The sequence below is a fragment of the Chiloscyllium plagiosum genome, chromosome 23, assembly GCF_004010195.1.
Source record: "Chiloscyllium plagiosum isolate BGI_BamShark_2017 chromosome 23, ASM401019v2, whole genome shotgun sequence".
NCBI lineage: Eukaryota > Metazoa > Chordata > Chondrichthyes > Orectolobiformes > Hemiscylliidae > Chiloscyllium > Chiloscyllium plagiosum.
Window position 1 is genome coordinate 56,889,575 of NC_057732.1, and position 14,543 is coordinate 56,904,117.

General features: G+C 41.0%; 1 protein-coding gene across 1 annotated transcript in view; it reads left to right on the top strand.

The window, feature by feature from the left end:
* The window catches only part of pcloa (piccolo presynaptic cytomatrix protein a), a 568,528-nt gene that overhangs the window by 312,440 nt on the left and 241,545 nt on the right, over positions 1-14,543 (top strand). Inside the window, exons 7-10 of the mRNA XM_043713231.1 lie at positions 7,429-9,574; positions 11,162-11,224; positions 12,331-12,467; positions 12,898-12,979. Coding sequence (XP_043569166.1) covers positions 7,429-9,574; positions 11,162-11,224; positions 12,331-12,467; positions 12,898-12,979 — 2,428 coding nt within the window. The remainder of the gene's footprint in view (positions 1-7,428; positions 9,575-11,161; positions 11,225-12,330; positions 12,468-12,897; positions 12,980-14,543) is intronic.

Below are 14,543 nucleotides of genomic sequence, written 5' to 3' on the forward strand. Positions count from 1 at the left end.
TCATAGTGTCTTACAACTGATGTGAACAAACCTAAGTTACTGTTAAGTCTTTAATCACTTAGATTCTATGTGTCTATCACTTGCTACTCCAGCTGCTTGGCAGCAAGTTGTCCTGTTGTACAGCTTCACCAGGTTGACACCTCATTTTTTAGTTGTGCCTGGTGCTGCTCTTGGCTTGCCCTCCTGCCCTCCCCAATGAGCCAAAGTTGATGCTGTGGATTGATTATAATGTTAGGCATCATTAGTATGATTTTGTGAACGGGAATTTGTGTTTGACAAACTTATTAGAACTCTTTGAGGATGACGCAAATTGAATATATGAAGATAAACCAATAGATGTAGCATATTTGGATTTCCAAAAGGCATCCAGTAGGGTGCTGTATGAAAGATTACTCCTCACAGTCAAAGATCATGGTTTTAGGAAATAGATTTGAGGATCTTGTTAAAAATCACAGAACACTAGGTTATAGTCTAACAGGTTTATTTGGAAATACTAGTTTTTATCAGGTAGCTAGTGGAGCAGGATCATAGGACACAGAATTTATAGTAAAAGATCATAGTGTCATACAACTGATGCGATGTATTGAACAAACCTATATTGCTGTTAAATCTTTAATCACTTTGAATTGGGTTGTAGGTTTCGATTCATTAATATTTAAATCCCAGAACTTCTTTCAAGTCACATTCCCAAAATAACTTAAGGTTTTATAAAAAAAGGTGAACATCTCAGCTCAGACATTGCATTAAAAGTGTGAGTTCAGAGTCTGCCTGTATTCCAACCTTGAGTCAAACTGGTTCTATTTCCAAAGTAGGGATTTATAAAATGTCACATGGACTGACTGCCTACAGACTATGTGCTTTTTGAACAAAATAGAATGTATCTGCAAATGCAATTTCACCCCATAGATTTATATGTGTGTGTGCATGCATGTGAGGGAATGAGAGAGTGTGTGTGGGAGAAAGGGAGAGAGTGTGTGTGCTTATGAGAGAGTGTGTGTGTATGCATGTTTGATAAAGTGTGTGCACTAGTGTGATGGAGTATATTCCTGTGAGAGGGTGAGTATGGGTGGATATGTGTGCGTGTATGTGTCTGAGAGAGAGTGTATATATGAGAGAGGGTCTGTGTGAGTGTGTGTGAGAGATTATGTTTACTCCGAGGCATGGTACATTGACAAGACCAAGCAGATGCTACGACAACGATGAATGGACACCATGCAATAATCACCAGACAGGGATGTTCCCTCCCAGACAGGGAACACTTCAGTGGTCAAGGATATTTGACCTTGGATCTTCAGGTGACCATTCTCCAAGGCGTACTTTGGGATACACAACAACAAAGAGTCCACGAGCAGAGGCTGATAACCAAGTTTGGTACCCATGAGGATGACCTCAACCGGGATCTTGGGGTCATGTCACACTACAGGTGACCCCCCAACACTATACACTCTCTCACACAAACTCATACACAAGTACACATACACACAGGTGTAGAGCTTGTAAGAATGCCTGTGGTGTATTAGCATTCATTAGCAGAGGGATTGAATTCAAGAGTCGTGAGGTGATGTTGCAGCTGTATAGGACCTTGGTAAGGCCACATTTGGAGTACTATGTGCAGTTCTGGTCGCCTCACTTTAGGAAAGATGTGGAAGCTTTGGAGAGGGTGCAGAGAAGATTTACCAGGATGTTGCCTGGAATGGAGAATAGGTCATACGAGGATAGGTTGAGAGTGCTAGGCCTTTTCTCATTGGAACAGCAAAGGATGAGGGGTGACTTGATAGAGGTTTATAAGATGATCAGGGGAATAGATAGAGTAGACAGTCAGAGACTTTTTCCCCGAGTACAACAGAGTGTTACAAGGGGACATAAATTTAAGGTGGAGGGTGGACGGTATAGCGGGGATGTCAGGGGTAGGTTCTTTACCCAGAGAGTGGTGGAAGCATGAAATGCGCTGCCTGTGGGAGTGGCAGAGTCAGAATCATTGGTGACCTTTAAGCGGCAATTGGATAGGTACATGGATAGGTGCTTAAGCTAGGACAAATGTTCGGCACAACATCGTGAGCCAAAGGGCCTGTTATGTGCTGTATTGTTCTATGTTCTATGTTCTAAAAGGCATTTGGATGGGTATATGAATAGGAAGGGTTTGGAGGGATATGGGCTGGGTGCTGTCAGGTGGGACTAGATTGGGTTGGGATATCTGGTCAGCATGGACGGGTTGGACTGACGGTCTGTTTCCGTGCTGTAAATCTCCATGACTCTATTACTCTATTAAGCCATCTGTCATTACACAATGGATGTTCTTTACCTCGTTAACTGGCATTACACTCATTAAACCATTACCCTTGCCTCCAGCACCTTATTGTTTACTGCAACTTATTATCTGGTCAAAGTTATGCTAGTTGAGCCTTGTTCAAGTAACCCTAAACTTAACTCTTTCCCTACCTGATCATACCTTATTCACATTCTCATTCCCTCCTTTTATTATTTCATGATAAGCATCTAGATGGCACTATCAACTTTCATAAGACTCTGACAGCCAGTATTTAAACAAGTTATTGACACACAGCATACAATGATTATAACAACAAAAATTACTAGTCCATGTAGTAGGCAGAATCTGCAGGATCCTCCCAAATGGAGGAGGTGGGGGAGGTGGGGATGCTGAGAGATAAATGGGAGGAGGTGGTGGGGTTGGGGGAAAGGGAGCTGAGAGTGCGATAGGTAGATGAAGGTGAGGGAGAAGGTGATAGGTCGGAGAGGACGGTAGAGCGGTAGAGCGAATAGATGGGAAAGGTCATGGACAGGTCAGGAGGGCGGTGCCGAGTTGGAAGCTTGGGACTGGGATAATGTGGGGGAGGGGAAATGAGGAAACTGGTGAAATCCACTTGATTCCGTGTGGTTGCAGGGTCCCAAGGTGGAAGATGAGGCACTTCTTCCAGACATTGGGTAGTAAGTTTTTGGCGATGGAGGAGACCACATCGGGTGCAACGGATACAGTAGATGACATTAGTAGAGGTATAGATAAATTTCTGTCAGATTTCTGTCTTTTGTAGCCTTGAATGGAGGTGTGGGCACAGGTTTTGCATCCCCTACTCCGGACCCCCCTGGTCCTCATCTTCCACCCCACCAACCTCCGTATACATTGCATGATCTTCCACCACTTCCAAAGGTCCCAAAGGATCCTTCCATATCTGACAGAAATTTACCTGTACCTGCGCTAATGTTATCTACTGTATCTCTTGCACCCAATATGGTCTCCTTTACATCGGGAGACAGGATGCCAACTTGCAGATCATTTCAAAAAACATCTCTGGGACACCAACACCAACCAACGCCACCACCCCGTGGCTGAACACTTCAACTCTCCCTCCCACTCCACCAAGAACGTGCAGGGCCTGGGCCTCCTCCATCACCAAAATCTCACCACCCGACGCCTGGAGGAAGAACACCTCATCTTCCGCCTCAGAACCCTACAGATTAATGTGGATTTCACCAGTTCCTCATTTCTCCTCCCCCCACAATATCCCAGTCCCAAGCCTCCAACTTGGCACCGCCCTCCTGACCTATCCATCACCTTTCCCATCTATCCGCTCCACCCTCCTCTCCGACCTATCACCTTCTCCCTCACCTTCATTTACCTATTGCATTCTCAAGCTACCTTCCCCTCAACCTCACCCCTCTCTCATTTATCTCTCACCAACCTCCCCCCACCCCCCCAGCCCATAAGCCTAATTTCTGATGAAGGGCTAATGCCAGAAATGTGATTCTCCTGCTCCTTGGATTTTGCCTGACCTGTGTGCATTCCAGCACCACACTCTTGACTCTCATCTCCAGTATCTGCAGTCCTCACTTTGCCCTTGTCACCTGTGTGTTTATATGAAGAGTCCAGTTGAATGTCTGGTCAATAATAACTCCCAGGTAGTTGATAGTGGGAGATTCAGTGATGGTAACATCATTGAATGGTAAAGGGAAGTGATTAGATTATCTCTTATTAGTGATGGTCATTGTTTAGCATTACTGTGGCATAAATGCTAATTACCACTTGTCAGGCAAAGCCTAGATATTGTCCAGATCTTGCTGCATTTGGACAAGAATTGCTTCAGTATCTGAGGAGTTGTGAATGGTGCTGAACATTGTGTAATCATCAGCGCACTTAGCTCTTTTGTCCATGTTTGAACCAAGGCTGTAATGAGGTCAGGAGCTGAGTGGTCCTGGCAGAACCCAAATTGGGCTTCAGTGAGCAGATTATTGCTGAGATTCCATAACTTTACTGATGATTGAGAGTAGACTGATGGTGTGGTAATTGGCTAGGATAGATTTGTTCTGCTTTTTGTGTATAGGACATACCTGGGTAATTTTCCACATTGTCGGGTCGGTACTGGCAGTTATAACTGTACTGGAACAGCTAGGCGAAGGGAGCAACAGTTCTGGAGCATAAGTATTCAGTACTATTGTCGGAATGCTGTCAGAGTCCATAGCTTTTGCAGTATCTAGTGCCTCCAACCTTTTCTTGATATCACATGGAGTGAATTGAATTGAGTAAAGACAGGCATCTCTGATGTTGGAGACAACTGGAGCAAGCTGAGATGAATCATCCACTTGGCACTTCTAGCTGAAGATTGCTGTGAATTTTTCAGCCTTACCTTATGCACTGATGTGTTGGTCTCTTCCATTTTTGAGGATGTAGGTATTTGCAGAGCCTCCTCTTCCAGGGAGCTGTTTAATTGTTCACCACCATTCATGACTAGATGTGGGAGGACTGCAAACCTTAGATCTAATCCGTTGCTTGTGTGATCAGTTAGGTCTGTCTGTCTCTTACTACTATTTGGCATGCAAGTAGTCCTGTTTGGTGACTTCACCAGATTGACACCTTATTTTCACTTGATGCTGCTGACAGCAAGATTTGGGCACCTTAGATGACATGAGAAATTGAAAATGTCATCAAAAAGAGAAAAGAGGCATGCATAACGTTTGGAAACTGAAAACAGACAGAACCTCAAAGAATAAATAGATATCAAGAAAGAACTCAAACAAGGAATTCGGAGGGCTGAAAGAGGCCGTGACATGTTTTTGGCAAAGAGGTTTACGGAAAATCCCAAGGCATTTTAAACATATATAAGGGGTAAGAGAGTTGCTAGAGAAGGGATAGGCACACTCAAGTCAAAAGGAGAGAATTTATGTGTGGAGCTGAAGGCAGTGGGTGAGGTCCTTAATAAAAACTTTGTGTCAGTATTCATGAAGGATAAGGACATGATGGATGGCGAGTCTTGGGACAGATATTTTGATATTCTAAGTCAGGACCTGATGGATCTGTCCCAGAATGCTGAGGGAGGCAGGTGAGGAAATTGTCGTGGCCTTTTATGAAATCTTTGCATCTTCTTTAGTCACGGGAGTCACTCCAGAAAACTGGAGAAGATCTAACATTGTTCCTTTCTTTAAGGAGATCAACAGGGATAATGCAGAAAATTATAGGCCATTGAGCCTTATGTAAATGGCATGGAAATTATTAGAAAAAATTCAAGGATAGGACTTACCCACATTTGGAAAAATACGGACTTATCCATGATAGGCAGCGTGACTTTGGGCAGGGAAGGTCATGTCTCACAAACTTGATTGATTTTTTTGAGGAAGTGACCAAATTGATTGATGAGGGCATTGTGGTCGATGTTGTCTGTGTGGACAAGGTCCCTCATGGCAGACTGATACAAAAGGTGAAGTCACATGGGATTGGGTAAGATAGATACAGAACTGGCTTAGTCATAGAAGACAGAGAAAAGGGATGGAAGGGCACTTCTCAGATTGGAGATCTGTGGCAGGTGGTGTTCTGCAGGGACCAGTGCTGGGACCCCCTGTTGTTTGTCATGTGTATGCATAAATGATCTGGAGGAGAATGCAGGTGATCTGATTAGTATGTTTGCAGATAACACAAAGATGTGGGAGCTGTGAACAGTGAAGAGAATTACCAGAGGATACAGTAGGATATATGTAGTGTACAGACTTGGGCAGAGAGATAGCACTTGAACTTTAATGCGGACAAATAAAAATTGATGCATTTTGGAAGGTCTGATGCAGGAGGGAAGTGTACAATAAATGGCAGAATGCTTAGAAGCATTAACATACAGAGAGATCTAAGCGGACACAATCATAGTTCCCTGAAAGTGGCAACAGAAGTGGATAAGGTGGTCAGGAAGGCATATGGTTTGCCTTCATTGGTTAGGTATAGAGTATAAAAATTGGCAAGTCATGTTGTACGAAACTTTAGTTTGGCCATATTTGGAATATTATGTACAGTTTTGGTCGTCACACAACTAGAGGATGTGGATGCTTTGGAGAGAGTAGAGAAAATGTTTATCAGAAAATGTTGTGCAATATTCATAGATTTCATAGAATCCCTATACAGTAGTGTGGAAATATTCAGCCCAACAAGTCTACACCAACCCTCCGAAGCGTATCCCACCCAGACCTATTCCTTTAACCTACTACTACACATTTACCCCTGATTAATGCCCCTAACCTACACACCCTTGAACACTGTGGGCACTTTAGCACGGCCAATTCACCTAACCTGCACATCTTTTGGATTGTGGGACGAAACCGGAGGAAACCCACGCAGACACGGGGAGAATGTGCAAATTCCACACAGACAGTCACCCGAGCCTGGATTTGAAACTGGGTCCCTGGCGCTGTGAGGCAGCAGTGCTAACCACTGAGCCACCATGCCACCCACTTTTCTAGGATTGAAGAATGTTATCTGTTATTGTCTTTTGAGTAAAGGATATTAGGGGAAAATGTTATCAAAGTGCGCAGGACTATGACACTTTTAGACAAGGTGAACAAAATCTGTTCTCATTAACTGGTGGCACAAGCATTGTTAGACACAGATGTTATATTTTGGACAAGAGTTCCAGGAGAGATTTGAGAAAGAACATCTTGTTCAGTGAATGGTAATGATCTGGAAATTGTCTTACTCAATGTAACCTGGAACTATTGCCTCCAAGGACAATGGAAGTGGAGCAATGAATGATTTCAAAAATAAATTGATCAGCACTTGAGTGAAATAAACTTACAGGGCCAGGGAATACAGAGGTATTTTAGGACTAATGGATTTTTATACAGTGGGACAGAATAGACTGGCTGAAAGGCCTCCTATACCTTTATGGTTGTAGGACCTGGAACATTAACTTTGTTTCTCTCTCCTCAGATACAACCAGGCCTGCTGAGGTCTTCCAACAGTTTCCCTTTTTATTTCAAATTTCCAGCATCTGCTGTATTTGTTTTTGTATGCTACCCTCTTACCTGAAATAGCACACAATGTATCTTATTGGTTTTAATTGCATTTTTTATTAATTTTTACTTACATCCTAATCTTTTAGTTGTAATTTCTTTATCATTGCAAGCAATATTGATTAGAGATCTTCATATCTGTTTCAGGCAAAAGGTTCTCAAAACAATACACCAGTAGGTACTCAGAAAAAGGTGAAGAGAACCCTTCCTAATCCTCCTCCAGAAGAGGCCGTTCTTGCTGGGAGCCAAGCAACCTTCCCCACCGTCAACTCTGTTTCCCACAGAAGAGTTTGCAGAACCAATACAATGGCCAGAGCGAAAATTCTCCAGGACATTGACAGAGAGTTGGAACTTGTAGAAAGGGAATCCTCCAAACTTAGGAAAAAACAGGCAGAACTAGATGAAGAAGAAAAAGAAATTGATGCCAAATTACGATATTTGGAAATGGGCATCAATCGAAGAAAAGAAGCTTTACTGAAGGAGAGAGAGAAACGGGAGCGAGCCTATTTGCAGGGTGTCGCCGAGGAAAGAGATTATATGTCAGACAGTGAAGTAAGCAACATAAGAGAGACCAGAATGGACGCGCAATGTGGTTTAGAGAGACCTAGAACTGCACCACAGCCTGATTATGATCAGTTTCTCTCACCTCAGACTCAGTCACAGCCTCAGTATGCGACCACTCCAAGCCATTACACACAATACCAGTACCCTACTCCTCCACTGACTCAAACCCAAACTCAATACCAGCAGCAATCTCCTTTTCAAGAGCAGGCATTATACCAGCAAGTTTCTCCCTATCAAACCCCAGCCACTTATCAGACTGTTCCCACAATCACTTATCAACAACAGCCCCCTCCTTCTCAAACCCAGCCAACAGCCTATCCACATCCATCACAAATGATGCTGATTCAACAGAAACCAAGGCAGACCACAGTTGTTGACCTTGAACCAAAAATAACTACAAACTATGAGGTGATCCATAATCAGTCTCTTCTGATGGCTTCCACCTCAGCAGATAGCACTTATGTAGTTCCTCATTTAGGCAGTAAGTACAGTAATTTAGACCTGAGAATAGGGCTGCATGAAAGGGGAACCATGGCAGGTAGCCCAATGTCAAGCCTTTCTGCAGAATCCTATTATGCAGATCTAGAGCACCGTACACCTCAGAATTATGTTCTAATTGATGACATTGGTGAACTCACTAAAGGATCTAGTTCCCTTGCAACTGGATTTAACCTTCACGATATTCAAAAACAAGTGCAAAAGAATGAACGCCTACTTCGCACAAGTGAAGCACGCAGAACTGCAGACATGAAAGATTTTATTGGGCCTTTGCAGAGCTCAACCCGCTTGCATTCCTTTGGAAAAGCAGATGAAGATACAATGGAGGATCCTTATGAATTAAAACTATTGAAGCAACAAATCAAACAAGAGTTTCGCAGGGGAGCGGAAAGCTTAGAACATCTTTCCAGCCTTCCCCAATACTACCATGCAGATAGCAGCTACAGGCACTTCCCAAAGTCTGAAAAATACAGTATAAGCAGGCTGACTCTTGAAAAGCAAGCTGCAAAGCAATTGCCACCATCTATTATTTACCAAAAGCAAAGCAAACATAAAAAGCAGCTGCTAGACCCCAAATTCTCTAAGTTTTCACCAATTCAAGAAGCCAGAGATGTGGAGCCTGACTTTACCAACTACATGGGAACTACATCAGCAGTAACTGGTGCTCCCTCTCGAGCAAGGCTTATTCAAGATGATGTTACATTTAGCCTAAGAAAGAATATTCGTGACCAGCAGAAGTTTCTTGGTCCAACTGTCAGATCTACATTTGATGATGAAATTGACAAAGCATACACCAGTGGAAGCAGGTCCAGGCCCTCTTCAGTTTATGGACTTGACCTAACAATTAAAAGAGACCCTTCCAGTACATCACTGCGCATAAAAGGTCAGGAAAATGATCCATTAGATATTGCCTATGGACAGAGTTCTCCTTCTGTACGAACAAAGCCATCCAGTTTACCTATTAGTCACAGCAGAGGAAGAATTACCATAGTTGCCCAGAATTCGGAGGAAGAAAGTCCCTTAAGTCCTGTTGGACAGCCAATGGGAATGGCTCGAGCAGCAGCTGGCCCATTGCCACCAATATCTGCCGATACACGGGAACAGTTTGGTTCAAGCCACTCTCTACCTGAAGTACAACAGCACATGAGGGAGGAGTCACGGACACGTGGATATGACCGTGACATAGCATTTATTATGGATGACTTCCAACATGCCATGTCAGACAGTGAAGGTAAAATGGGACTCAGGATGTTGTGTCATCATCAACAAAATTTCCGTTCACTGCATGTTTATAATTTTTGTTCATTCCTTATAGACTCTCTTGTCCTTGCCTGTACTTTATTTTCATTTGTGTATTTGTGTGTACCTCAGCAGAGAAAAGTTTTCTCCTTCAGGCATGTTACAAACATTAGAAGTTTCATTTCATATTGAGGATTCTCTGTTAACCATTTTCAATTAAGAAAATTATGTGTTACAACTCTGCAAACAGTTATTTCAGTTGAATGTGTACAATGTTATTTAATTTATGAAACCACTTATCAGGAAAGACTTTGTGAGAGACCTGTCTTTCAATTTCCTGCAGAATTTCCTTTTTGTCTATGTGAAATAGTCTACATTTTGTTGCTGTTTAAATCCATTCCCATTCCCACTTATTGGCCTAAACTTTGTGCAGTTCTAAAGAAGTTAGCAACATAACTATGGTAATGTCAGTCTGTAACTACAGAATGTTAGGATTTCCTTTATTCTTATACAATGAATTAATAAAAATGAGGAAATAAAGTCGTTATGACTTTTGTCAGTTTTTCATTGAAGCAAATAATGAAGAATAAAATATGAGAAGAGTTTTGTTTTGATCATTTTGAATTGTGTTTTAATTAGGTTTGAGATTCTTTTCAGTTTATTTTTTTTTGTATGTATAGTTAGCTATGCTATGGAAATGCCCATGTGCAGTGGTTAACAAGAAGAACAAACAGAATGCACAAATGCATGACTTCTCAGATAGGTTGTGCATCCTGTGCCATACCTTTAACATGACAGCAGCATTCAACAATGGAATGATGAATGGCATCAGGCAGGAGTGGGTGGTATGTTAAGATGCACTCGGAGAGCCCAGGTTGTTATGCAACATACACTTGCCCCTGTGTGTTGTAGCCTGACACTATGGGTAGTGATGATTGAGGCTCCAATGTTGTTTTCATCACATGGCTGACCAGGAATCTCTCCTACTTTTACCTTCAGGTTGTAAGAATTTGAAGGGCAATTTACAATCTGATTGGCTAAGTCAGGAACTTTCTTTCCTTGGCCATCAAGTTTTGAAGTGGGACTCGAACTCAAAGTCTCTGATTTAGAAGCAGTCTGAGATATGATCTCAGTCAGTGTGTACCTGACAATACTATCCATATTTTTTATTTGTTATAAAACTCCACTCCAAATATTTGTAAAGTACTAAATGATGTTTTAGAGTAGAGGAACGTAAAGTTTATTTCTCAATTTTGAAGCCTTTTTTTCCCAAAGAAGTTCTATAGATATCTTGTTAGCATTGTTAATGCTTATCAAATAAAAGCTTTTGTTGTTGCTTTATACATTCTGAATTTATTATTATAGTATGTGTTTTTCTTGGCCAAATGAATAAATATGTACACAATGAGGTTGAAGAATTTAGTTTAAAGATGATGATTAATTTAACAGAGGGTCACTGCAGTTACAGTTTTTGGTGCCCTTCATCACATAAAAATAAAAGCAAGATTTTCTGAGAAACCGAACTATTCTGATATTGCTTTTTTTCTTTTTTTCCCTTCTCTCACTTTATATCAAACAGGGGTGTGCACAGCATTGAAACAATTAACTGAACCCAACCAAACTAAGTTCATTGAAATGAATTGTGAGTTGAATGATTTGGTTGGATTTTGAGCTTTGTTAAATTGAGTTTGCGAACTAATGAAGGAGCACTGAGTGATTTTACAAGGCATGGTCATTGGTTCTTGGGAAGATTTGTATATTAAAAATACTAAAGGAAACAAAATGCCAATCTGTGTGTATTATTGTTACTGGGTTTCTAGTTTCTGCTATTCGCCTCGGCCATGAAATATGAAACACACTTCCTGTTCAAACCGAGAATTTCACTGCTTTAGATTTGATAAATGCAAATCCCAAACCAAATTGTGGTGCTACGCTTCCACCTTTTTGACATAGAACTGATTTTAGAGATCTGCGTTCATTAAAATTTCCTTCTAAAAGTTTGGGATAGATTTCTCACACACTCGTGTGAATGATCTAACCCTTGATTAGTCAGGCAATGTCTATCATGCAGATCATTAAAAGTATCTAGCTGACTCACCTTTTTTCCACTCCTACTATTATATCCTTACATTATCCTAATTTGTTCAGGTTTTTGACACTTGGTTTTCAAACTAAGCAATGCATGTTTCCCAGAATCTATGGCATAATTTATATTGTCTTGATTAGTTTTCATTTTCTCATCACTAGTCTGAAAATTAATTGTTTAATCTAAAATCTTTTCAATCAACTAATCAGGCTATAACCCTGGATGCTGAAGTTACTTGATATTTGGTTTTAATTTTATATTTTACAGCTAACTATATAATTCATTCCTGAAAATAACTTCTCACATAAAAAAAATTGACAAGTGATAATAATAGGGCATTCGCAATAGTCCTATGCAAAAACAAGACTCTGTTAAAGCTCAGAAAACTATCTAATGATTTAAACATCAGATGGTTTGCACACCTTTAGTCTCCAGTTAATAAATCTGTGATTTGTTTACAAATTGCCTTCCTATTCTTCACTTGCACTTTCTAATGATGGTCATAGTCTGGTTGTAACTTTGCATGAACATATTGGAAAATGCATAGACTTGCATGCTGCAATTACCAAATTGTACATATCATGTCCTCAACTGGCAGTGAGCTGCCATCCTGAACTCCCATTGTCTGATTTGGAGAACTGACATTTCCTTGATTTTCAAAGCATATCATCTGCGTCGTGAAGAAACAGATTGGTTTGACAAGCCACGTGAGTCTCGCCTTGAGGATGCACCTGCCATAAATCGCAAACTTCCAGAGAAATTAACACACTCCAGACAATCTCAACAACAGTCCACAGAAGTAAGAAATCATTTATGAATTTGGATTTCTGCATTGGCCTTCTTAATTCTGATTTAGTCAGAATGAAGCAAATTTTTTGGTAATTTTGCAGTTTGCATCGAATATACAATATAGTCATTGATCTATCTTTCTGCAGTTTTAAATAATAGATCCTAAGGGATCAGAGAGAACTCTGTTTGGAGAACATTGGAATCCAATATTTTTACCAAGAAATTACCAAAAGGAGCATGTGAAATATGCCAAACTATTAACATAATTTTCTTCTGTTCGTTGAGAGTAAATAAATTGACATCTGTACACAATATACAGGCAAGATATAAATACACAATGTTGTTCCTTCACATGTTTACTTGTGTGTAAATCAAAATTGTTGAATGTGTTATTTCAAGAAAAATACATTAAAGCATAAAAATTGGTTCTTATTTTATAGGGCGGTGGGAAGCTTGTTCAATACAACTTCCCACATTCTCGGGTCAGAATTCAAAGGGATCTAAAGGACCAGACAGTATCAGGTAAAATAATGTTGCTTACTCTCGCTTTTCCTCTGTTTTTTCTCAGATTAGTTACCTTACTGTATGTTGCCTTACTATCATTCTATGCTTTGTTGCATTTTTACCTAAGTCCTATCGAAACGTTAAGATATATGCAATATCAAAAATTTATCAATATTACTGTTTAGTCAATAGCCTTCAAAACCATAAGCCCAGTTCTTCCATATCGTTAAAGCTTCAGTGTTCTAAATATTCCAAGATTTTTCTTACAGCATAACAGTCTCCTTTGTTTTATCTGATTGACCGAAAGCTCTTCCAATTCACAAAAGCAACACTCAGCTTCTATCAATTAATACCATTTTAAGTGTATAAGTCCTGCTAAGATTTGCTTTCCCAAAATGCAGCACCTCGCATTTATCTGAATTAAACTCCATCTGCCCCTTCTCAGCCCATTGGCCCATCTGGTCCAGATCCTGTTGCAATCTGAGGTAACCCTCTTCATTTTCCACTACACCTTCAATTTTGATGTCATCTGCAAACTTACTAACTGTACCTCTTATGCTCGCATCCAAATCATTCATGTAAATGACAAAAAGTAGAGGACCCAGCACCGATCCTTGTGGCACTCCACTGGTCACAGGCCTCCGGTCTGAAAAGCAACCGTCCACCACCACCCTCTGTCTTCTACCTTTGAGCCAGTTCTGTATCCAAATGGCTAGTTCTCCCTGTATTCCATGAGATCTAACCTTGCAAACCAGTCTCCCAGGGGAACCTTGTCGAACACCTTACTGAAGTCCATATAGATCACATCTACTGCTCTGCCCTCATCAATCTTCTTTGTTACTACTCAATCAAGTTTGTGAGACATGATTTCCCACGCACAAAGCCACGTTTACTATCCTTAATCAGTCCTTGCCTTTCCAAATACATGTACATCCTGTCCCTCAGGATTCCCTCCAACAACTAGCCCACCACTGAGGTTAGGCTCACCGGTCTATAGTTCCCTGGCTTGTCTTTACCGCCCTTCTTAAACAGTGGCACCACGTTTGTCAACCTCCAGTCTTCCGGCACCTCACCTGTGACTATCGATGATACAAATATCTCAGCAAGAGGCCCAGCAATCACTTCTCTAGCTTCCCACAGAGTTCTTGGGTACACCTGATCAGGTCCTGGGGATTTATCCACCTTTAACCGTTTCAAGACATCCAGCACTTCCTCCTCTGTATATCTGGACATTTAGCAAGATGTCACCATCTATTTCCCTACAGTCTATATCTTCCATATCCTTTTCCACAGTAAATACTGATGTAAAATATTCATTTAGTATCTACCCCATTTTCTGTGACTCCACACAAAGGCCACCTTACTGATCTTTGAGGGGCCTATTCTCTCCCGAGTTATTTTTTTGTCCTTAATATATTTGTAAAAACCCTTTAGATCCTCCTTAATTCTATTTGCCAAAGCTATCTCATGTCCCCTTTTTGCCCTCCTGATTTCCCTCTTAAGTATACTCCTACTTCCTTTAAACTCTTCTAAGGATTCACTCGATCTATCCTGTCTATACCTGACATATGCTTCCTTCTTT